Genomic DNA, 21,745 nt, shown 5'->3' with positions numbered 1-21,745 from the left:
CAGTAATAAGGTGAGTGGGGAAGCTAGTTTGGGGCAGTACCCCTTAAAGCACATAACGGGGGACAGAAACAAAATGCAGACAACCGAGACCGTAGCTTGATTCAGCAGCATATAACCCCACGTTGGTAAGCCTTGATGCGGGACTAGGATCATCGACTGTCCTAGTGCAGAATTTTAACCTTTTAAAGACAAATTGCCTAGAGATAGATAGAGGGAATAGAAAGATGGATAAGGAGAAAGAGATACATGTTGCAAGATACGAAATTTAAAGTGACATGTTTATCAGTTCATACTGAAATGATTTTATAATGTCTCTGAAGATTTACACTCAATGTTAGGGGCCGGGTCTGAAGAGGGACATTGAGTAACTGGGCTGGCTCCCAGGCCCTTTGCACACAAGCCCGTTTGTCAGTGTGCCGTAAGCCCTGGCTAAAGGAACTAGGCAAATGATCTACATCCAGAAAGTTCTGTCCCCTGGACTAGAAGAAGCTGGCTTTGTGACAGGCCTCCCCTTTAACCCACCACCTCAAGCTCCCTCTAAAGTAGGATAATAGAGCATCAAAGGAAGGGACTCTTGTATCTCAAAGAATCTTCTTGTAGGGAAACAGTATTTTCCATCTAATGAGGAGGGAAACAAGGAAGGGGAAGGAGAAGCACAAGGTGGCAAGGACAATCTTCTGCTACTCAAGCAAGTCCTGCCTCGATTTCCCTACATCCTTAACTCTGTGCCCTCAGGTGCCCTCTGTCGTCCTAAAGGCCCTTGGGGAGGCCTCACAAAATCTGCCTCCCAAGTGTTTCATTCTCCAAAATCACTTATTTCTCCAATCAGAATGTCAGAGACACATGACTAATTACCAAAAAACAAACAATAATCAACACATCCAACATAGATAAAATGAACAGTGACAAGTAGAGATAAGAACAATACAATATCCTTATCCAAATGTGAGCATTTGACCTAATTCTCCTTGTGGTAGAGGAATCTATTGTTGAGGATTTTAAGATCATATGGGGAAAAGAATGTGTGGAAACTGAGGACATGAATGAACTTATAAGAGGGTACTTTAAAGTCATTTTGCATGTAAGAAAAATAAAACAGTACACAATACATAATACATAATAGAGATATCACCAGAATGGCTTGGATGCAAGGACCACATCTGTTTTATTTCTCTGCTATGTATATGTATATATCCCCCTGTACCTAGGAAAGTGCCTGTCATATAATGGTGCTTAATATTTGTTTTCTAATTAGCTAGATCAATTGTTGATTTAATTTCAATTTAATGGTTTTTGTTCAAACTGCTTATAAATTAGTTTTATTTCTTGTGGATTATTGCATTTTTATTTGCTCCTCCATCTAAATATTCAATGCTTTTTTATTTTATTTTTTGGGGTCTCCCACTTCCCCTATCCCACCAAGATCCCGGAGGTAGAAAATACCTTGGCTATTCGTGATGAGAAGGGGTTTAGATCACCCTTATTTGACCTACTTCTTTCACTTAGAGCTGAACAGCATTTTCGAACTGCCTCCTGCCCCCACTCAGGGCAGGGTTAAAGAGCCTTAGCTCGGCTGCGATAATTGTGTGCCCAGGCGCATGTTTCTAGCCCATTGGACTTAACGCTTCGGTTCTGCTTCTCCAGCGCCTGTGCTGGAGCCTCCTCTTTTAAATGTTGGAGCTCCCCAGGTCCTAGTGCTAACACTGTTTCTCCTTTTCCTCTATTCTGTCTTCCTAAGTGATCTCACCCATTCCCATGGTTTTAAATACCAAGCACATGCTGCTAACTCCCAATACCTATCTCTACCCTCGACCTACCTCTTAAATTCCAAATCTGTATACCTACTTGACGTTTCCACCTGGATGTCTTACAGGTAAAACAAATAAAGATTTTACTAAGTCCAGAATGCAACTTCTGATTTCCACCCCTCCTCTTATTGCCACCCACAGCCAGTTCCATTTCTAATTTCCCCCGTGTCGATACACTGCACCGCAGGGTATAGTACTGTATACGGTGCAGTGACGATTGTAAGATCACCCAGCCGGCCAATCAAGCCACAGTGCCATCTTGGGTTCTGACCCACTTCTTACCCTCCACCTCCAATTCATGAGCAAGTGTAGTCGTTTTTAGACCCCAAATAAGTCATGAATCTGCCTGCTTGTCTCCAGTTCCATTCTTAATGCCCAAGTCTAAGCTGTAATACCATTATCCCCTGTCCAAACCAAGACAACAAACTCCTCTCTGCTGCCAATCTTGCCCCTTGAAGAACTAGTCTCTACACAGCAGCCATAGTGGCCTTTACAAACAAGGAACCGGTAACGCCAATGTCCTCTACACCATTCCATAGGTGTCGACCCCATTATCCTTGGAACACAATGAGAAGTTGTCCCTGTGCCCTGCCAAGTCCTGCATGAAGTGCTCCCTCCGTACCTATCCAAATTCACTTTGTACCTCTCCCACCTCCTTCTGTGGACTCACACTGTGCCCCACCCACATGTGCTGGCCCTGTCACAGTTCCTAATGCATGGCAAGAGCTCTCCTGTCCCAAGGCCTTGGAAATTATGGTCTCCTGGGCCTGCAATGCTCTGCCCTTTGCTACTTTTTGTGTATTTTGACAAGTTACAAACATAAAACAAACATATATGTCCCTACTACCAAAAATTGATGACTTTGAACCTCTTGACATTTTTCCTTGGATTTTTATTTTTATTATTTTTTTTTTGAGACAGGATCTCCTCACTCTGTCACCAAGGCTAGATAGAGTGCAGTAGCATCATCATAGCTCACTGCAACCTCAAACTCCTGGGCTCAAGCAATCCTCCTGCCTCAGCCTCCCTAGTAGCTGGGACTATAGGCATGTGCCACCATGCCCGGCTAATTTTTCTATTTTTCTGTAGAGAGGGGGTCTCGCTCTTGCTCACACTGGTCTTGAACTCCTGACCTCAAGTGATCCTCCCACCTCAGCCTCCCAAAGTGCTAGGATTACAGGCGTGAGCCACCGCACCAGGCCTTTCCTTGCATTTTAACATGAACAACACAATATAAAGTCTCCTTTGTTCTCCCCATGATCCTTCCTCCTTTCTCCTTACACAGTGAGTAAGGATGTTGCTGGTTCCCTGCCCTGTATCCGTTTCTCCCTTCCTCTGTCCAACACCACCTTGACTTTGTTAAGTCATTCACAACTGCCGCTCCCACCCCCGCCTTCCACCTCAGCTTGTGCTTCCGCAGAGGCCAACTGTGTGTGCTCCAGTTGTGGCCAAGGAGACATGAGGGCAAATTTCCCGGGACTCCGGGGATGGCCCAGCCTATCCAGCAAGGAGCCTGTAGCATTTCTAGAGGCTCCTCCCCCCTCTCTGCTGCCCTCAAAGGTTTGCCTTTAGCGAACTGGAGCGGGACCAGAAGGGCCAGGCTCTCTGAATTTCTGATCCGATGCCAAGGCAGACACTAAACAGTATGCTTGTTTGTTCAGTCTTTATCATCTGTCATCTGGTTCTCTCGTGTGGCCATCTGATCTAAACCAAAAACAACATCAACATCATAAAGAGAAGGAAACTGGACTTCCTAAATGTCTCCATGCCTCTCCTCCCAACAAAGAAAGAAAAACGATTTTTCCTTCTGTGTCTAGTCATTTTTTGGATAGTGTGTTATTTTATGTGTTTACGTGTGTTTAAACTCAGTAGTCTGAGAGACACACAAGGTGAAGTCTCTGTTTGGATATAAAATGTGTAAAATCTCAGTTCCCCTCTCTTTCTCCCCTCTCTGTAGGCTGCGGCATGTTCACCTTCCTGTCGTCCGTCACGGCCGCCGTCAGTGGCCTCCTAGTGGGTTATGAACTTGGGCTCATCTCTGGGGCTCTTCTGCAGATCAAAACCCTGCTGGCCCTGACCTGCCATGAGCAGGAGATGGTGGTGAGCTCCCTCCTCATCGGGGCCTTCTTGGCGTCGCTCACCGGAGGGGTCCTGATAGACAAGTATGGACGAAGGGCAACAATCATCTTGTCATCCTGCCTGCTGGGACTCGGGAGCCTGGTGTTGATACTCAGCCTATCTTACACGCTTCTCATAGTGGGACGCATGGCCATAGGGGTTTCCATCTCACTCTCTTCCATCGCCACCTGTGTTTACATCGCAGAGATTGCTCCTCAGCACAGAAGAGGCCTTCTGGTGTCCCTGAATGAGCTGATGATCGTCACCGGCATCCTTTTTGCCTACATTTCAAATTATGCCTTTGCCAACGTTTCCCATGGCTGGAAGTATATGTTCGGTCTTGTTATTCCCTTGGGGGTTTTGCAGGCTGTCGCGATGTACTTTCTCCCCCCAAGCCCTCGGTTTCTGGTGATGAAAGGACAAGAGGAAGCTGCCAGCAAGGTTCTTGGAAGGTTAAGGGCCATCTCGGACACCAGCGAGGAACTCACTTTGATAAAGTCCTCCCTGAAAGATGAATATCAGTATAGTTTTTGGGATCTGTTTCGTTCAAAGGACAACATGAGGACCCGAATAATGATAGGCCTGACATTGGTATTTTTTGTCCAGACCACTGGCCAGCCAAACATATTATTCTATGCATCGACTGTCTTGAAGTCTGTTGGCTTTCAAAGCAATGAGGCGGCCAGCCTCGCCTCCACTGGGGTTGGAGTCGTCAAGGTCATCAGCACCGTCCCGGCCACTGTTTTTGTGGACCACGTTGGCAGCAAAACCTTCCTCTGCGTCGGCTCCTCGGTGATGGCAGCTTCGTTGGTGACCATGGGCATCGTGAATCTCAACATCCATATGAACTTCACCCATATCTGCAGCAGCCATAGTTCTGTCAACCAGTCCTTGGATGAGTCTGTGTTTTATGGACCAGGAAACCTGTCGGCCAGCAACAACACTCTGAGAGAGCACTTTAAAGGCATCACTTCCCAGAGCAGAAGCTCACTCATGCCCATGAGAACTGCCGTGGATAGGGGAGGGGAGACGACCTCAGCATCCTTACTCAATGCTGGACTAGGCCACACCGAATACCAGATAGTCACGGACCCTACGGATGTCCCAGCTTTTCTGAAATGGCTGTCTTTAGCCAGCTTGCTTGTTTATGTTGCTGCTTTTTCAATTGGTCTAGGACCAAGTAAGTACTTTATTCTTTATTCCTTCCCTTTCTCCCCTTATGAATGTTAATGCAGTGCTTTTGACCACTCAGAGCATCCTACTGCTGTAGTACCTAGCACATATAAGTACTGGAAGCAAGACGAGGATAATATTGGTGGTCAGAAAGTATTCTTGGCTTATATCTGCTTCTGAAAAGTGCAGGGCTAGTATTCAACTGAAAGATAAGTTTCCCTTTATTTGTCACCTGAGGATACTTTAACACCAGTTGATTGGGGGTGAACCAGACCTGAAAAGATATATTTATTGCCCAAGGAAATTACCTTGTTTTACGAACATAAAGTTTACTGGGGTAACATTTTCCTCCATCTCATCCCTGAGTTTTTTCATAGGTGGAAGAAAAAAAAAATCGAGTGTTTAGATTCTCTTATAGACATAATGGTGGATGCATTCCAGTAATAGAGAAGAAGGGGAATTATAGGTTGAGAAGGAGGATGCTTTATTTTTTTGAGTACATTTTTTTCACTACAGCAACCTCCCAGGGCACTTTATTCTCACCCATTACACAGGAGAATGGAAGTCCAGTTCCTCCCATTCAACACAAGGCAAATAATTCACTGGGAGATAGCTACAATGCTGTTTTATATTTTATATAGCCAGCCTGCTCCAATGACAAAGTTTAAATACCTTCTTGAGCAAACTCTCTCAGAGATGGATTTGCTAGAATAAGTAGTTTGTTGCAGAGCTCTAGTCTTTTAGCCTCACACCCGTAGTCTGAACCTCTCGGTAGGGAGGTTGTGAAGGGTCTTTTGTACACTGGAAAATAAAGAGCTTAAAAATCAAAGGTAGTCTCTGTCTACCACCTCTGCCTCCTACTCTCATTCTTCTCTCTCTTTCTGTCTTTTATTCTTCTCCCTCCCTTTCCCTTTCTTTCTCAGTCCCTCCCTCTCTATTATAGAGTTGGTTTTGAAACTTGTCGGCAAGGATCGAGGAGGCAAACAAATTAGCTCAAATAAAGGGAAGCATGGGAGGCTCAGGGCCAATAAGAAGACACAGGCTGTGTTGAAGAAGAAATTTCATGGAAAAATATAGGGCTCTGGTGCCAGGTATCTAGAGTTTCTAACAGAAGGCCAGGTGAGAGCTTGCTTTAGCCAGCCATTGCTAACTCATTCACCTGTCATTCAGGTGATAGGCACTGCCTAAGTTTTTAATAACCAAGAACTCTACTAAATGCTGGGGAAACAGTAATGAGCAAGATGGACGTTGTCCCTGTCTTCAAGGAGATTGTAGTTGAATGGACTGAGCTGTGCTCTGTGTGTCGGCCTCTTTCTGGTCGGCAACCAGCAGGTTTGGCCCCATTCATCTCAGCTCATTAATGACTAGACTTGCACGTGGCTAATATGGCCCCTCCTGGTGCAACTCTGCCTCCTCATTTTTTAGCTTCTATTCCTGCTTTGAAGTGAGCTCAGTTCTTAGTACTGACTTGTTCAAATTCCAGAGAGAGAGGGGTTGGATAGTGGGGAACTGATCAACCCTGCTCTTTGCTGTGCTACGTCAGAGGTAGAAGTTCAGGCCTAATCAGCTGTGGCAAGATTGGGTTCCATGGTCCAAAACATGGATGGCCAAAAGCTGGTCTTCCTCTGCACGAGGAGTAGACATATTTCCCCACATAAGACTGTGCATGGGCAGAGAGTAAACATCCCAATACCACTGGCCTCTGATCACTCTGACTTGTTCCTGAACCTTGGTCCTGCTTTTTAAGACTTAACAATGATAAATATAATTAAAAAACAGTTTCCTGGAAACAGGTTTCTACCATTATTTCAGGATTCAATCATCTTTGTTGTGTACCTGGGAGATACTTATGCGGCTACTCTGATATTTTGAGCTAATGAAATTTGAGCTAGCATCTTATTTACATTTTTATTTCAAGAAACTCTTCAAAGTCTATCAAAGGACGAGATATGGGTGCTACCTTGTACCAAGGAACAACTTAACCTTGCTTGTGAAATGTTTCTGTATTAATAAGTACAATAAGTTGTCCTCATTTGCTAAGCTGCAGGTGGTAGTTATTGTTCCATTGCTTTCCTTTGCCAGCATCTTTTTCCCCTATATATTCATCATAAAACTAAAAGTATTTCCTTTTTCCATCAATTTTCTTAATCCAATCTTTTGAAATATCAAGAACTAACTAAGAATCTAAGAAAAGGTTAGCAAAAAGAAAAGGATGCCCTCTTCGTTTTAATTCAGAGAACCTCTCAGGTGGAAAGAGTTTAAGTCATGGCACATATTGTAGTACAAGGATGCAGACGTTGATCTTAAACTTCCTAAACCAACACATTCATGGTTAGAGTCCCTTCAACCTCTAAACCTTCTCTCTTTAGATTTTGGGTAATTTTGAAAAATATGGGAAATCCTTCAGTCTCTAACATATCATTTGATATCTTACTGTATCAGAGCAAGAGTTCCCCTTTTTGGGAAACCCAATTTGATTTTGGAAGAAATTACTGGAGGCTGATTGGTATTTACCTTCTAGAAGTTCTTAAACAGCATTTACACTAACTCTTTTAAAATAGAATTTAAGCTTTAGATTCCACTAATATTTGTTGACACTCAGTTATGTCAAATACTGTGGTAGGCAGTTTTTACATACTTTGGAGTACTTCATTTTACCTTCAGTACAGGCCTGTGATGAAAGGATATTCACCGAATTTTACAAATGAAGACAATGAATCTCGGAGAGTTTAAGTGACTTGCTGAAATAGATGAAAACATCTCTTGTCTTCTGAAATTCAGTGTTAGTCCCTAGTCCAAGACAAGAATAAATAGTCCTGTGTTGGTTTTGATAGTAAATGTTAATTATTTTTAGTATAGTCCTCTCCTTGAAAATACATCAGAAATAAGAATGAATACAAGTAGTATGTCATTGTCCATCCATCAGGCTGTTAAATGAACCACTGTGCGTTTTTTGCGAGATAGAGGCATAGCGTCTCTTTTTCTGAAGCTCTGCTAGGTAAATGAACATGTACTTTTTACAGGGCTGAGCTCCAGGATAAAAGAGAAGGAGGGTAATGATAAGAAGAGAGTTTCTGATGTGCATGTACTTAAATAACTGAACTTGATTAAGAAAATATTGAATGTGTGCAATGATTAGAAGTCAAGCTCAGCTGAAATAACAAAGACCAATAACAATGGCTTAAACAAGTTACAAGTTTCTTTCTGTCTTACTTAACAGCTGGAGTTGGGTAGTTCTGGGTGCTTGGGGTCAGGCACCTGAAACCTATAATTTCCCCAGACCTTACTTTAGCCAGGATTTTAATATTGGTTTCTAGTCTATCATGATGACTATTTTAAAAAATTAAGATACATTTTAAAATTCCCTCATCCATTACTGATAGCCAATGTTCCCTTAAGAATAAGTAAAATGTACAAAATGCAGTCAATTAAAGGGAGATCAGGTATAGAAAGGCCTTGGGTAATCTGCAGACAGCATGAGCAGTTGCACCAGGGAAGCAGAACCACCGTGAGTGACATGGCCGTGGAATTTCTTACAGGGACTGGACATCACACAATTGTGAGAGAAGCTGAGAAAGCAAAGGGCTGGAAGAGGATGATTGGGGGCGGGGGAAGCAAAAATTTACTCATCAGGGGGACAGAGGGAAGCTGGCAAAAAAGTCTGTGGACGGCTGCTCTCTCTGCATTTGGTTATAGTCGAAAGCCCCTGCAGGGCAGCAGGGCAGACAGGAGAGAGGCTTGGACTCCAAGCAGAGGGAAGCAAAGACAACGGAACCCACTAGGACAAACTGGTCTCCATGAGAAGAAACTGTAGTGTGCAGGCCTCTCAGCCGTGTCACTCCAATGAGGCAGGCCACCTGCAGAAACCATGCTGCCTTCTCTAAGAGCTCTCACAAGGTGCCTGGCCTAGGACTTAGGGAAGTTGTAGGAGATCTGGCCAAACTTGCTGCACCCCCAGCCCAACAAGGGAACCAGTGATGAGCAAGGAGGTGCACAAGCTACCATGGTGGCTAAGGTGTCACTTTGGCCTTCTAAATCCCATGCATATTTTTCTTCCTGCCAACCCTAATCTAGAACTGCAGGGGAAAGAAAATTCTGGGAAATGTAGTTCCAGCTGAGCTAAGTGACACAGGACAAACCACCACAGTAATCAGCTTTGGACTAAAAGAAAAAAAAAATGAATATGGAAAAAAATATTTCAAAAGGTCAAGGGCTCTGAATTCAGTCTTCAATTGCTGTGATAGGCTTTTTTTAAAGCAATTAAAATGTTGATTATTAAAATATATAACTAGCTTCCATGTCATCTACTTCTATAAAAAGAGCTGAGGTCATTTCATAAATGTCTCCTGGACTTTTGTTTCTTTAGCTATAAAACTGAAAAACACTTTTGCTAATGCATTAGAAAGGCTTTTATGTTTGTTTTCTCAGGAACTTTAAGTATCTCCCTCAAGCTGATGACTGTCACTTATCTCCAGTCCTATCTTCTCACATGACTTCTGGTTCCTTTTTTTCCCCAATGAGCACTAGACTTTTCCACTTTGATTCTTCACTGCCAGCCAAATACAACAAGCCCAGTGCTGAATCCTTTTTCCTCATCATTCCAAGGTCCTTTATTCTAGGCGGCGGTCACTGTTCTGGCCACTCAGGCCTGATGCTCTTGGGCTTTTCTCCAATTCAGTCAATGACCAAATGCTCTTGGATTTTCTCTCACAGATGGCCCCTGTGTGTATTGTTTCCTTCCTATTTCTGCCATCCCAGTCTACCCCTGGTGATCTCATTCCTACATTACTGGGAGACCCATCCAGTGGCCTTTGTCCTTTCCATGTCCTCTGATGCCCCTCCATCCTCCACACTGGTGTTAACCTAAAATGAGCGGCAGAGACTGACTGTCCAAAGCAAAGAGTTCAATCGGGAATACTGGGGGGTTGCAAACCCGGGATATGTGGGCTATGACGGATCATTGGCATGTCTGGTGGGTCGGGGCAAAGGGGAAGCTTTTAAAGACAAAAAGAAGTCCACATAAGCTGTAACCAAAGGTTACAAAGACCAAAGGTTACAGGCCTTTGTTACAGGAGTTAGTGTTAGTTTATTGACCCAGACAGCCCTTTGCCAGGCAAGCGTCTTTGTGTAAACAGATTATCTGGAATACTGCAGTCTTGAGGGATTTCCTTGCAATAAGTCCTTTTATGGGCAAAACACATAGGACGTGCAGAAATCTCTTGTGATAAAGCAGGTTTCAGATGTGTGCGAGAGAGCTCCTTCTTTCATGCCCTCCTGACTCCATTTTGTTAGGGTTTTGACAAAAGTGACTCCATTTTGGTACTGGCAACTTTCACACCAGTGTTCTTTAAATACTGTTTTCCCCATGTCATCAACGTTCACAAATCTTCCATGCCTTCCTGCTTCCTACCACATCATAGAGGTCAAATGCCTTGCAAGATGAAAAGGAGGTTAGAAATTACCTAGTCCAACTTTTTTTTATAGAAAAGAAATAAGAAGCTCCAAGAGATTGAGGTCATACAGATTTAGCTCCAGGCACCTGCAAGCTAATTCCATGTTTTCTCTAGTCCTATATCACGCATCTTCAAGGGAATAACTCTGGTTTTCAAGGCTCCATCATCTCACCCAACTCTCCAGGGCATCTGCATGACTCCAGGGTCACTATTTACTTTGTAGTCTGTGGCATTGTGCTCTGGAGCCGCCATTCCTGTAGAAGTACATAGTGATTCCACAAAGAGAATGGCGCCCCCTGCGTTGTGCAATGAGGCAATACTTTTCCTACCTGGGCTTCTTCATTTCCCACTGCTGCACACCCCAGTCAGTAAATACAAAGCACTTCTCTTTCTACTCTATCCGAATTTTTCCTATCTTTGAAGCTTAATGAAAAGTTTTATTTCCTCTGTGAATTCACTCCATTTTTCTTAGAGGTCTTTATATGTATGAACTACTAGTGTGTTTCTAGAGCAGAATAATTCAATTCTGGGCTACAAAGAGCATAAATTTAAAATCAGGAAACTCAGGTTCTAATCCCAGATCTTCTGTTTACTGGCTGTGTGACCTTTAAGTCATTTCTCTTCTTTAAACAGTTTTTAATCTACGAAATGGGTGTAGTAATACCTGTCCCATCTCTCAGAGAACAGGCACACGTTGAATGAGCTAATGCATGTGAGAGTGCTTTGGATGCTACAGACTACCATATAAATGTAAGTTACAGTGTGATAACATACCTAGTCCTTAGCAATAGTCTATTGCTTCTGTATGTTTGTTTTGGTTTTTAGCCAGAATATAGTTACTAGATTACAAGCATTTTGGAGGAAGAAACTTCTCGTATTTTTTTCTTTCTGTCCTTTAAAGTGAGCACTGCATAGGTCTGTTCAAAAATACATTTGTATTTCTAAGTGGAGAGGGGGAAAAGGACTTAAAAATACGATGCAGTCATAGGAAAGATCTCAAAGTGAGCTTCTTTACTCATGTCAGGCTATCTAGCGGGCAGGGGAGGGACTGAGAAAGCTAGAAATACCAGGCTGCCAAGGAAGCTCCTGTTCCTGCCAGACACCATCATGAGGCTTTTTGCAGAACAATCCATCACTTGGACATGATTTTTTAAAATCTCTTTTTGCTTTTGCCTATAAGAAAATATGCCAGAGATTTAGTAGTGTTCAGAAACAGCTAGTAGGAGGCATTTAGGTAGGGCATTTCTTTGTTGAATTATAAATAGTAGGGTATTTTGGACACAGAGCATCTAAAAGTAGTTTTGGATACCTCTGCTGTTTGCTACAACATGGAGAAGAGGGTCTTTCTGAGAACTCCTTAGACCAAAAGTAATGCTAGTGATGTGGAGAATCTCAGTGTTGAAGGAGGTTTGGGTATGGGGAAAGGGGAATAACTCTTCCATCTCAGGGTTTGTCCAACTTATAATTGAAGTTCCAAGGATTGACCTGGGTATTCACACATGAGGCTGGGAGGCATCAGTGAGAGGCAGAAACCCCAATCACCCCCTCCCTGTCACTGTCATTTCAGGTCTATGGTTTGGGGCTGTGGATTCTCCTAGTGTTTGTAGGACAGATCTGAATAATTACCCTTTTTCTTCTTGCTAAGAGTCAATCATTTATGTTCATATTCACCTTGCACTTTCTTTTTCTTTTCTAAAGAAAAAATATCATAGTAATTCCATTTCAATCTTCAAAATTGTCTTCTAGGGCATTGTATAAACTATATAAACTAGTTGGAGTTTAAAGGAGACCATTATTAGGAGCAAGCTTTTTATAACAGACCTCGAGTGCCTTATAAGACTTATTAACCTGATGCGATTATTGCTCAGGTATTTCATTTAGAGGGTTTATTGCTTGGATAACAAGCAAATCCTTTGTGTAAATAGAAGCATAAAGGAAAAAGTACTTGCTGTTCTAAAGTAAAATTGAAAGTAAGATTAAGCCATCCTCATTAGCCGTTCTTAAATATGGATTGGCTTAGAACAACATTCCTTAATTGTGTTAGATCACAGCATGATTTTCTTCTGCCAGGAAAATGTTTCTATTCTTAGGTTACAGTGTGTGCCCTACATCATTTTACTCTCTGGTCCTCTGTTTCCCTAACTATTAATATAAAATGGTAGATTTTATATTCTAGATTCTAGAATCTAGAATTTAGGAGAGACATAAATTTTGTACCAAGTAATCTTATGTGCTTCATTTTATGCATTTAAAATATTATTCTAGGCCGGGCGTGGTGGTGCACGCCTGTAATCCTAGCACTCTGGGAGGCCGAGGCGGGCTGATCGTTTGAGCTTGGGAGTTCCAGACCAGCCTGAGCAAGAGCGAGACCCCGTCTCTACTAAAAATAGAAAGAAATTAGCTGGACAACTAAAAATATATAGAAAAAATAGCCGGGCATGGTGGCACATGCCTGTAGCCCCAGCTACTTGGAGGCTGAGGCAGAAGGATCGCTTGAGCCCAGGAGTTTGAGGTTGCTGTGAGCTAGGCTGATGCCATGGCACTCTAGCCTGGGCAACAAAGTGAGACTCTGTCTCAAAAAAAAAAAAAAAGTAAAATATTATTCTAAAGAGGAGTCCATAGGATTCAGCAGCCTACTGAAGGGGTTCATCACCCCAAAGAGGTTAAGAACCCCTGCCCTCCATTTCTCTGTAACTAATATTAAAACTCTTCCATCAAATAAAATTAGGATATACACTCCACTGCCATCACTAGAGACTTTTACTAAGCATCCTGCTGCCCATATCTTATCTTTTGCTTCAAGATATGTTAAAAATCTTAACTTGACCCTCCACTGTGTTTCTGGAGTGGTCCTGATCATTACTTTTAGCTCCTTTTAATAACGGAGAATTTTTCCATTGTGGTTCAAGCTTCAGCAGCAGATTCTTGACATCGTGAGGACATAGAGCCACATGAAGATTTCTCTTCTACTCATGCTTCACAGGTAAAGTCAAGATAAGCTAAAACCCAAGACATAATGTTATTATCTCATGAGTTCATGTGAGCTGCTACTGTACAGAAACCCAGCTCTCCTTAAAACAGCCACTGTAACTCAGAAAAACATACGTGACTGTTTTTTTCACACTATTTATTAGAGCTTTTTAAACCCCAAACTTTATGTGTTCATACGTTAATTAATTAACCTCTTCTTCTATCTCATGATTAATATATTTTCATTTTGATGAAGTGGAAGGAATTTTTTCCAAGGTCACATATCAAGCTAAGTAATGGGGTGTGACTGTCACCCTTTGGCTACCTTTGTACTTACACATTCAAGTGGAACCTCAACAGGTGACACCAACTAACCTCCCCTGATCTCTTCCACAAACTCTGAAGACTCAAGTAGGCAGGAATTCCAGCAAGAAAGTATCTGGGAGTGACCAAGAGGAGAAGATTGAGAGAGGAAGCAATGGGGATTCATCAGTTCACCCACTCATCCAGCAAGTGTGTCTTGCTCACCCACAGCATACTGGGCACAGTGCCCCGTGCTGGAGATCAGGGAAGGACGAGAAAGATCCACACCTCACCCTCATGTAGCTAGTGATGGGGACAGGCAAGAAGCAAAAGAATGAACACCTGTGTAATACAATTTCAGGACAGAGAAATATTCAAATTTAGGTGGAAGTAAGAATGATAAAAAATGTTAAGAAGGATAAGTGAAAGAGCATGCTTGGTGGAGGGTTATTTCAGATATGGTGGTCACAGAAGGCATTTCTGAGGTGGTGCTTGTGGGCCATGCCTTGTAGAAAAAAGCAGTGTGAAGATCTGAGAGGACGGGGCCTGAACCAGGCTTAACTGCATGTCAGATGACCTTGAGGAGAACTTCGAGAAAGCTGTAGTGTTTGAATTTGGACCCGGCTTTGGCACCAGACTGCCTGGCCTTGAATCTTAGCTACACAATGTAGGACTTTGGGCAAGTCAATTAATCTCTTCAAACTTCAGTTTTCTTATCTAAAAAAAATGGGGCAGTAATATCTACCTCACAGTGTAATTGTGGAGTTAAATGAAGCAGCCTGTATGAAGTGTGCCTAGTTCAGTGCCTGGTGTGCAGTGTGGACTCAGTACACTTTGCCATTATTGTTATTGAATGTCTGGTTGTAGTATAGACACGAGGTGAATAGTCCTGATAAAGCCAGTGCCGACCTCATCAGACACTTTGCTCAAGCCACTCTGGGACACACAGGAAGTGCTTCAAGCCCTATGTTGATTTATGACGACATGGCCACCCTCCCCTCCCTCTATATGCCCATCCAGCTGTGTCGAGACCACAGAGACTAGATTTGTGGCTTTGGGAAGAATGGTTTAATCCTGGGTCACCTACAGTCAAGAGGGCTTCCTGGAAAACCAGACAGGTTTTACAGAAAATCATGAAGCTTTGAAAGGTGAAAGGTGAAAGGTGAAAGTTGTGATTTAGGCTGAGAAACACCCAAATGTCCACTCTTATTTTAGTAAGTTGGTGCAACTAATTTAGACTATATGTCTTATGTGAACATAAACCCTGCCCTGTTCACTCTGGCTTCCCTGAAACTCACATAGGGGCTGGCCTACAATAGGGGCATAATAAATATTTGTTGGATGAATCAAAACATTCTTTCTAGAACTCTCTCAGCTTCTATGATTGAGGGGAAGCTCTCTAGTCTGGGGCTGATACATCCTGATCTCCTCTGGTACGAATCTGACCCAATATCTGGGGAACAAAAGGTGAATGTAGTTTGTGTGGAACCCTGTGCACATTTGGCCAAAAATTACATATCCTTCAATATTTGATAACCAAGGAAGGTTTGCATTTTAAGTTTACTAAAATTAAAGCCTTTTAAAAACATTTATGGGGTTAGATAAAATATTCATTTCTAAGTTTTCCCATTTTTTTCTTGAAATATGAGACCTAGCCTTCTCTGAAAAAAAAATTGACATTAGCCATACCGTGGGATAATTATTCCTATGTTGGTTTAATAATTGAATGTATTTAAACTCCTTCCAAAAAAGATTTGAGGCAATTCCTTCACCTTGTCCTGAGAGAAATATGTGAAAATGTAAACCTGGAATTTTGGAGGGGGTGTTTTTGCTTACCTAATTAGCATTAGAGTTTATGAAATATTTCCATGGATTAGTTTAGGCTTAAGAATCAAAATAAATCCCTCAGATGTGAATGGGCAATCCAAAGTTATAATAGTAATAAAAGATCTTTGTGGACTAATCACATCATAAGCTGCAAGTAATCAAACTGTCAATAACTGTAAAAGGGCTGAGATTCTTCCCCCACTTGCAAGCCAACAAGGTAGCCTATTGCAGTTTCATGGATGATGACAAAACACAGGAGACTCTTCGGTCAGAGACAACGGGAAGTTCCCAATTTAGGGAACCCAAATCTTTTATAATAGTAAGCCAGCCTGATTTCTTCCCTGGAGGGAGACGTTATCTTTATTGGGCAGAAAACAAACTTGCCTTTAGCCCCAGAGGGAGACACCTATTTCTATCTACCAAGACTGTTTGTTATACAAACATCTTTGAAAAGACAGCCTGGCACAAAGACTGTGCCTTTTCTCACAAGACATGGAGAAATGTGAGAGACCCATGGAGAATTGTCTCCCAACCCAACTATTGTAAAACTCAAATATCTCCTTTTCTGTTCTAAACAAGAAACTAGAATTTTTAAAAACTCAAAGACTGCAGAGCCTAGCTTTTCATTTTCTTTCATTTTATGAAGTTGAACCAGCCTTTTGAAGGGGTGGATATCAGTTAGAAGCATAAGAGTGATCTGCCATAACATTTAAATTTGTATTTAAACAAATAACTCTGGCTGTTCAAAAAAAATTTGTCCATGTGATGTTTACACAGCTAAAGATTATGACAATTCCAGGGATGTAGAACAGCAGGTTCTAATTTGGAAGTTTACTGAACTTTTCAGCTTCATTTCAAGACAAGCCAGGTTTAAGACAAAGAGACTTACTTTCCAGAAGCACATCAGGTGTTTCAAAAAAGAGATTTTGATATTTTTCATATTTCCTCTGATGCTTCAGGACCCTAACATTCAGAACCATGACAGTCAAAGGCTTTTTAGGTGATCATTTTCCTTTTCTACCATTCTTATGGGATAATTACATACCTTTAGAGAAAAGACATATTGCATACATCATTATTCTTTAAACAGGAGAGTTTTACTATTAATGTAGCCATTATACCATAATATTCACATAATCACATAATGGGTTTATGTTAAAAGTGTGTCTACCTTTAAGATTTTTCAGATCTTTTCTTTTAAATCTTAGTTTTCAGTTATCACCAATATTCACATAAACACTGTTCCTTTTCCCCAGTTAATTAAGTTAAAGGTCATTTGGATTGATTGAAATGGTGAATTATTTGGTCATCTGGTGTTAGCCATTAAAATAATACAAAATATATGAAAAATGGTATCCACATGGTTCTATAATAACTTTGTATCCAAAAACCAGAGGAAAAACTTAAAGAAATATGTACACTTAGCTAATTAAATCGCATTTTCCTCTTTGGAGTTAGATGACGCAGCAGTAGTCTCCAACTTTAAAACTGCATTTTTGTAGCATGAGCACAGCTAAAAACAATGAAATGACACCATCAGTTCCGTCACCATCAGCAACTACTCACATAATACATCAGTGTTTAACTTATCTCTCAGTTTAGTACTCTAATTATAGTTCTATGTTCTTGAAAATTATAAATAATAGTAAATAATAAAAGACATTAAAGAAACAGACTAAGGTTTTAACACTATCTTAATAAACACAAGTATTCATTTGTTACTTTGTTGTTATCCAGAACACAGTGTTAAGACTTTTTCCAAGGAACATTTGCAACATTAAAAACTATAATAGTTTCCTAAATGAATCATCAATAATGAAAAAGGTACAACATAAAATATTATACCTGAAGCTATGACATTAAAGTTATAGTTCAAACTATAAAAGTCTAATTTTTTATCTTGTGTTTCCTTTTTGGTTTTGCATTTTGAGCTCTAGTTCAGTGGTCTGCAAATTCGAGTATGCATACTCCAGGGAGTTAACTTTCCAAAAAGTACTCCTTCAATGATAATTCAAAGGAAATCAATTTCCAGAGTTCAAGATAAAAAAATCTGTCCTAAAAAATTTCTCCTCTCCCTCTCCCCAGTTATAACTATTCTCCCACTTAAAAGAAAGCACATTTATTACCCATCTGAAATCTTATTTTGATACATGTCTCAAATTACAAAAACCTAAGAAGACTAATCAAACAGTTGGAAATATTGGTGTAGGTGTTGAAAAATGACTCTAATGACTAGATAATTGTCTTTCATAAATCAGGATATTTCCAATTAATTTGCTTTCAACAAAAAATAAAGGATCACCTAATTGTTATCAGCTGACATACCATTACAAGTAACTTTTGTTGTTAATTCAAAGAATTGAGTGACACTGGTATCACGAAATTTCTTCTACTGCTTATCTATTTTAATTATTCTTAAGGACAATACAGTCTATCTATTTAAAAAGTAGAAATTATCATGTTATGCTTCAAATAAGTGACATTCAGCCACAGGTACATAATAAAGAAAAACCTCCCCATCCATCTCATTAAGAGAGCCATTTCCAATAAATTTTCACTTTTCATATTTAATAATTATTTCTTCAATGCTCTGTATGGAAACTTGAAAAAATAATCACTTCTAAAATTTGTAAAATATCTCCATAATTTTAATCTATTTTGTATTATTATGTTAATAACTTAATTCAAGAAAATTCTTAGAAGATGTTAAAGAAAAATGACCTTAAAATTGCAATTTAGGGTCATTTTTTTTCAGATATGTACTATGGGGTGATCAATAAAAGATTTTCAAGCTTAAAAATGCATTACAGTAGAATAAAATACTAGGTTCAAATGAAAAAGAAACAAGGTAACATTTGTTAATACCTTGTTCTTATTATTAATAAATATATTTTTTACATGCATGATAATGGGCATCAAATAGGTATGGTATTTGAATTTCATCAGCAACATTTAAAAGAGTAATATAACTACTCTATTTTAAACATTAAGAGTTTAGATACAATGGAAATTGTATCCTTTGCTATTATTGAAATTTATGGTAAAAAAAGATGTTGGCTTTTAAATGAAAGAAAATACTCAGCTTTTCTAAATACTTACTTTTTAAAATTACATGAAAGGCTACACAAACAGGAAGGTTTGAAGACCACCGCCATAGTTCTTTCGTGTTCCCGACTGGTACCTGCTCACAAAAGGTTTCCATTTTTAACTCTGGCATTCTTTATGCAGGGTTACTTCATTTAGTCCAATTTCCCCTTATATATTTTTTTTTGAAAAATCATTTCAGTTGGATTTGACTAGAAATCATTAGGACAAAAAGAATGGAGAACAAGGCTTTATTTCATTGCCTTTCTTTTAGTTTGTAATTTAAGTAATCCAGGATAATATTCTTGGATAAAGTATTTCTTTTACAAAAGGCCATGAGTGGGCACAACTCAGGGAGACCGAGATAAGTGAGAATACAAAAAAGAAGACAAAAAAGAACTTCAAGCTACCACATCATTGCCAATGTTGGAGATGGTAGCCTATCGTGGAGTATATTTATACTTTAAAGAACATAATTTTTCCACTTAGGGAACTTAGGGGGTCAGAATGTAAACACCTGGTTGGGAGGGATGGGCACAGTGCTTCTCAAACTCACACTTTAAGTAATCCTTTGCAGTCAGAGAGGTAGGTGTGCTGCATGCTGCTTGCAAAGGCAATAAAAACCTAGGATTTGGCTTCACTCCTACGAAGTATGGATCCTTGGCAAATCAAGTTGTTGAAAACTCCACAGCCTGATGTGGAACTTCCTCCAGAGTTGCTAGGAGTTCTCTGAAAGACTTGAAAGGCCTCTGTGAGCCTTTCAAACCCTGGGCTAGCGTGCCAGGTGGTTCAGGAAGACCTCAAGCCAAACAAAAAGTGTGGCTGGAGAGTTTCAGAGTTTAAATTTGAAAACATGGCGGGGGGGGGGGCGGGATGGGGGAGGGATGACAGTTTCTCGGGAGAAAAACTGGAGCAGTGGCCAGAAATAAATGGGAGGAAGGAAATAAATATGCATGATTATATGTGGTACGGCTGCCATTTCCACTGAGTATCCCCTTTCATCCAAGTCCCTGTCCTCAACTGAACACAGACAGATTTCAACGTGTTTGTCCTTCATGGTCTTTTTATGACATTCTGTGTAGCCATAAACACTCTGTGATTTCATCTGGATCAGGCAAGTTCTAGTGGGCAGCCCTGATGATTTAATACCATGTGAAATATAAGTTCCATATATATGAACAATCACCACTCCCCCATCCCCTGCACGTCCAAAATTTCCTCAATCATTGCAGTATAGAGAAGACCTTAAAGACACAGAGACTCAGACATTTATAGGGGTACAATAGCAGAGGTAGTCCTGGAATGACGGGGTTGAAGGTGGAATAATAAGAGTCAAGGAGAATAGTTTCGGGGCCTGCTGAAGTGTGTGGCTGTGCTCGCTGGGGAAGGTGTCACCGTATCTCTGTTATGAGTGCTCCATGCGTGGCTTGCTCACAAGCAAATAGGACAATGCATCCCCTGCTGGCTGGTCCTCAGAGTAAGGAATAAAGAGAAGAACCAGAGGGAGCCACCACTTCTTTGCTGTGACAGTGAATGGGAGCCCTCCCCTGTGGCAACAACTTGATTTTCCTTGGGGAGAAATTGGGCCATCTCATTGGGAAAAAAATCAGTGATTTTAAGAAAACTTCTACCTGATATTATAATAGCAATAAATTAAATCTCCATGTAGTGGTTTATACCTCTGTGCTCTTTACTTATGAGCTGAAACTGAGCTTCTTCATTGCCTCTGCTTTGGGCATTCAGAGTGTCTTTCCAGAAAACATGGAGGCCGGTAAGATGCTTACACAGTCTTGCTCCTGAGCCTGTCCTCAGGGAAGGGAACACTCTTACTCTTTCAGTAATTTCCATCTTGCTGCACATGCCACCTTCAGATTTTTATTTTACTCTCTCTAGATCTGAAAATCTGTGATTCTATGGTTCTGAAATCATTGTTGAAATAATATTTTCCTTTTTTTTTTTTAACTCAACAAGCTCCATATTGGGAGGTTGAACCATCCTCGTCAAAACACTTGTCAATGGCTGCGACACCCAGTTTGTCAATATTAGATCAACCCAGGCAACGGTTCCTGAATTCCTTCCATTAGATCAGAAAAGAAGTAGAAGCTGACCAGCCTGAGCAAGAGTTAGACCCCATCTCTACCCAAAATAGAAAGATTAGCTGGGTGTCGTGGCATACACCTGTAGTCCCAGCTACTCGGGAGGTCGAGGCAGGAGGATCACTTGAGCCCAGGAGTTGGAGGTTGAAGTGAGCTATGATGATGCCACTGCACTCTACCCTGGTGACACAGAGACTCTGTCTCAAAAAAAAAAATACAAAAAATAAAAAACCCCCAAAGAAGTAGAAACTTTAAGCAATAATACAGTTATTTCTGGAAACGTCAAAGTTTCAGGTGCAGGGCTTGCCTGACAAGTTTTCATCAGAACAGAGACTGAGGGATGTCTCTTTTTCTTTCTTTTTTTTTTTTTTGCTTTTTTGAGACAGAATCTCACTCTGCCGCTCCAGGCAGAGTGCAGTGGCGTCATTATAGCTCACTGCAGCCTCAAACTCCTGGGCTCAAGTGATCCTCCTGCCTCAGGCTCTGGAGTAGCTGGGACTACAGGTACCTGCTGTGATACCCGGCTGATTTTTTTCTATCTTTAGTAGAGACAGGATCTTGCTCTTGCTCAAGCTGGTTGGTTTTTCAATGCTCAGTTCACTGCTGACTGACTGGTTAAACTGCCCAGGGCCTTGGCTCAGCTGCTGCAATGAATCTAGGTCTAGGCTGGGCTGGCACCATGGATCCTGGATTTTTCTAGGCAAGTCCCCAGCAGTTCAGACTGAGCACATGTAATTAGAGCTTTGTGCAACTGTCCTATCTTCTTACTGATGAGATTTACCACTTTTGATAACAACAGGATCAACTCGTTCTCATCTGAGGCCCGTGTGGCTCTAACGAGCTCAGCAATGATTCTCCCAGTACTCCACCAAATAATTCCAAGAGGCCACCATGATGAAAGTTGGGGAGGAGA

General features: G+C 41.0%; 1 protein-coding gene across 1 annotated transcript in view; it reads left to right on the top strand.

Annotated features, from left to right (window-relative positions):
• The window catches only part of SLC2A12 (solute carrier family 2 member 12), a 52,321-nt gene that overhangs the window by 14,783 nt on the left and 15,793 nt on the right, over window positions 1–21,745 (top strand). Inside the window, exon 2 of the mRNA XM_045544401.1 lies at window positions 3,766–5,106. Within this exon, the coding sequence (XP_045400357.1) occupies window positions 3,766–5,106 (1,341 nt within the window). The remainder of the gene's footprint in view (window positions 1–3,765; window positions 5,107–21,745) is intronic.

Source organism: Lemur catta, chromosome 2, assembly GCF_020740605.2.
Source record: "Lemur catta isolate mLemCat1 chromosome 2, mLemCat1.pri, whole genome shotgun sequence".
Taxonomy (NCBI): domain Eukaryota; kingdom Metazoa; phylum Chordata; class Mammalia; order Primates; family Lemuridae; genus Lemur; species Lemur catta.
The sequence above is the reverse complement of the archived record's forward strand: the minus strand, read 5'-3'. Positions and strand labels throughout refer to the sequence as shown.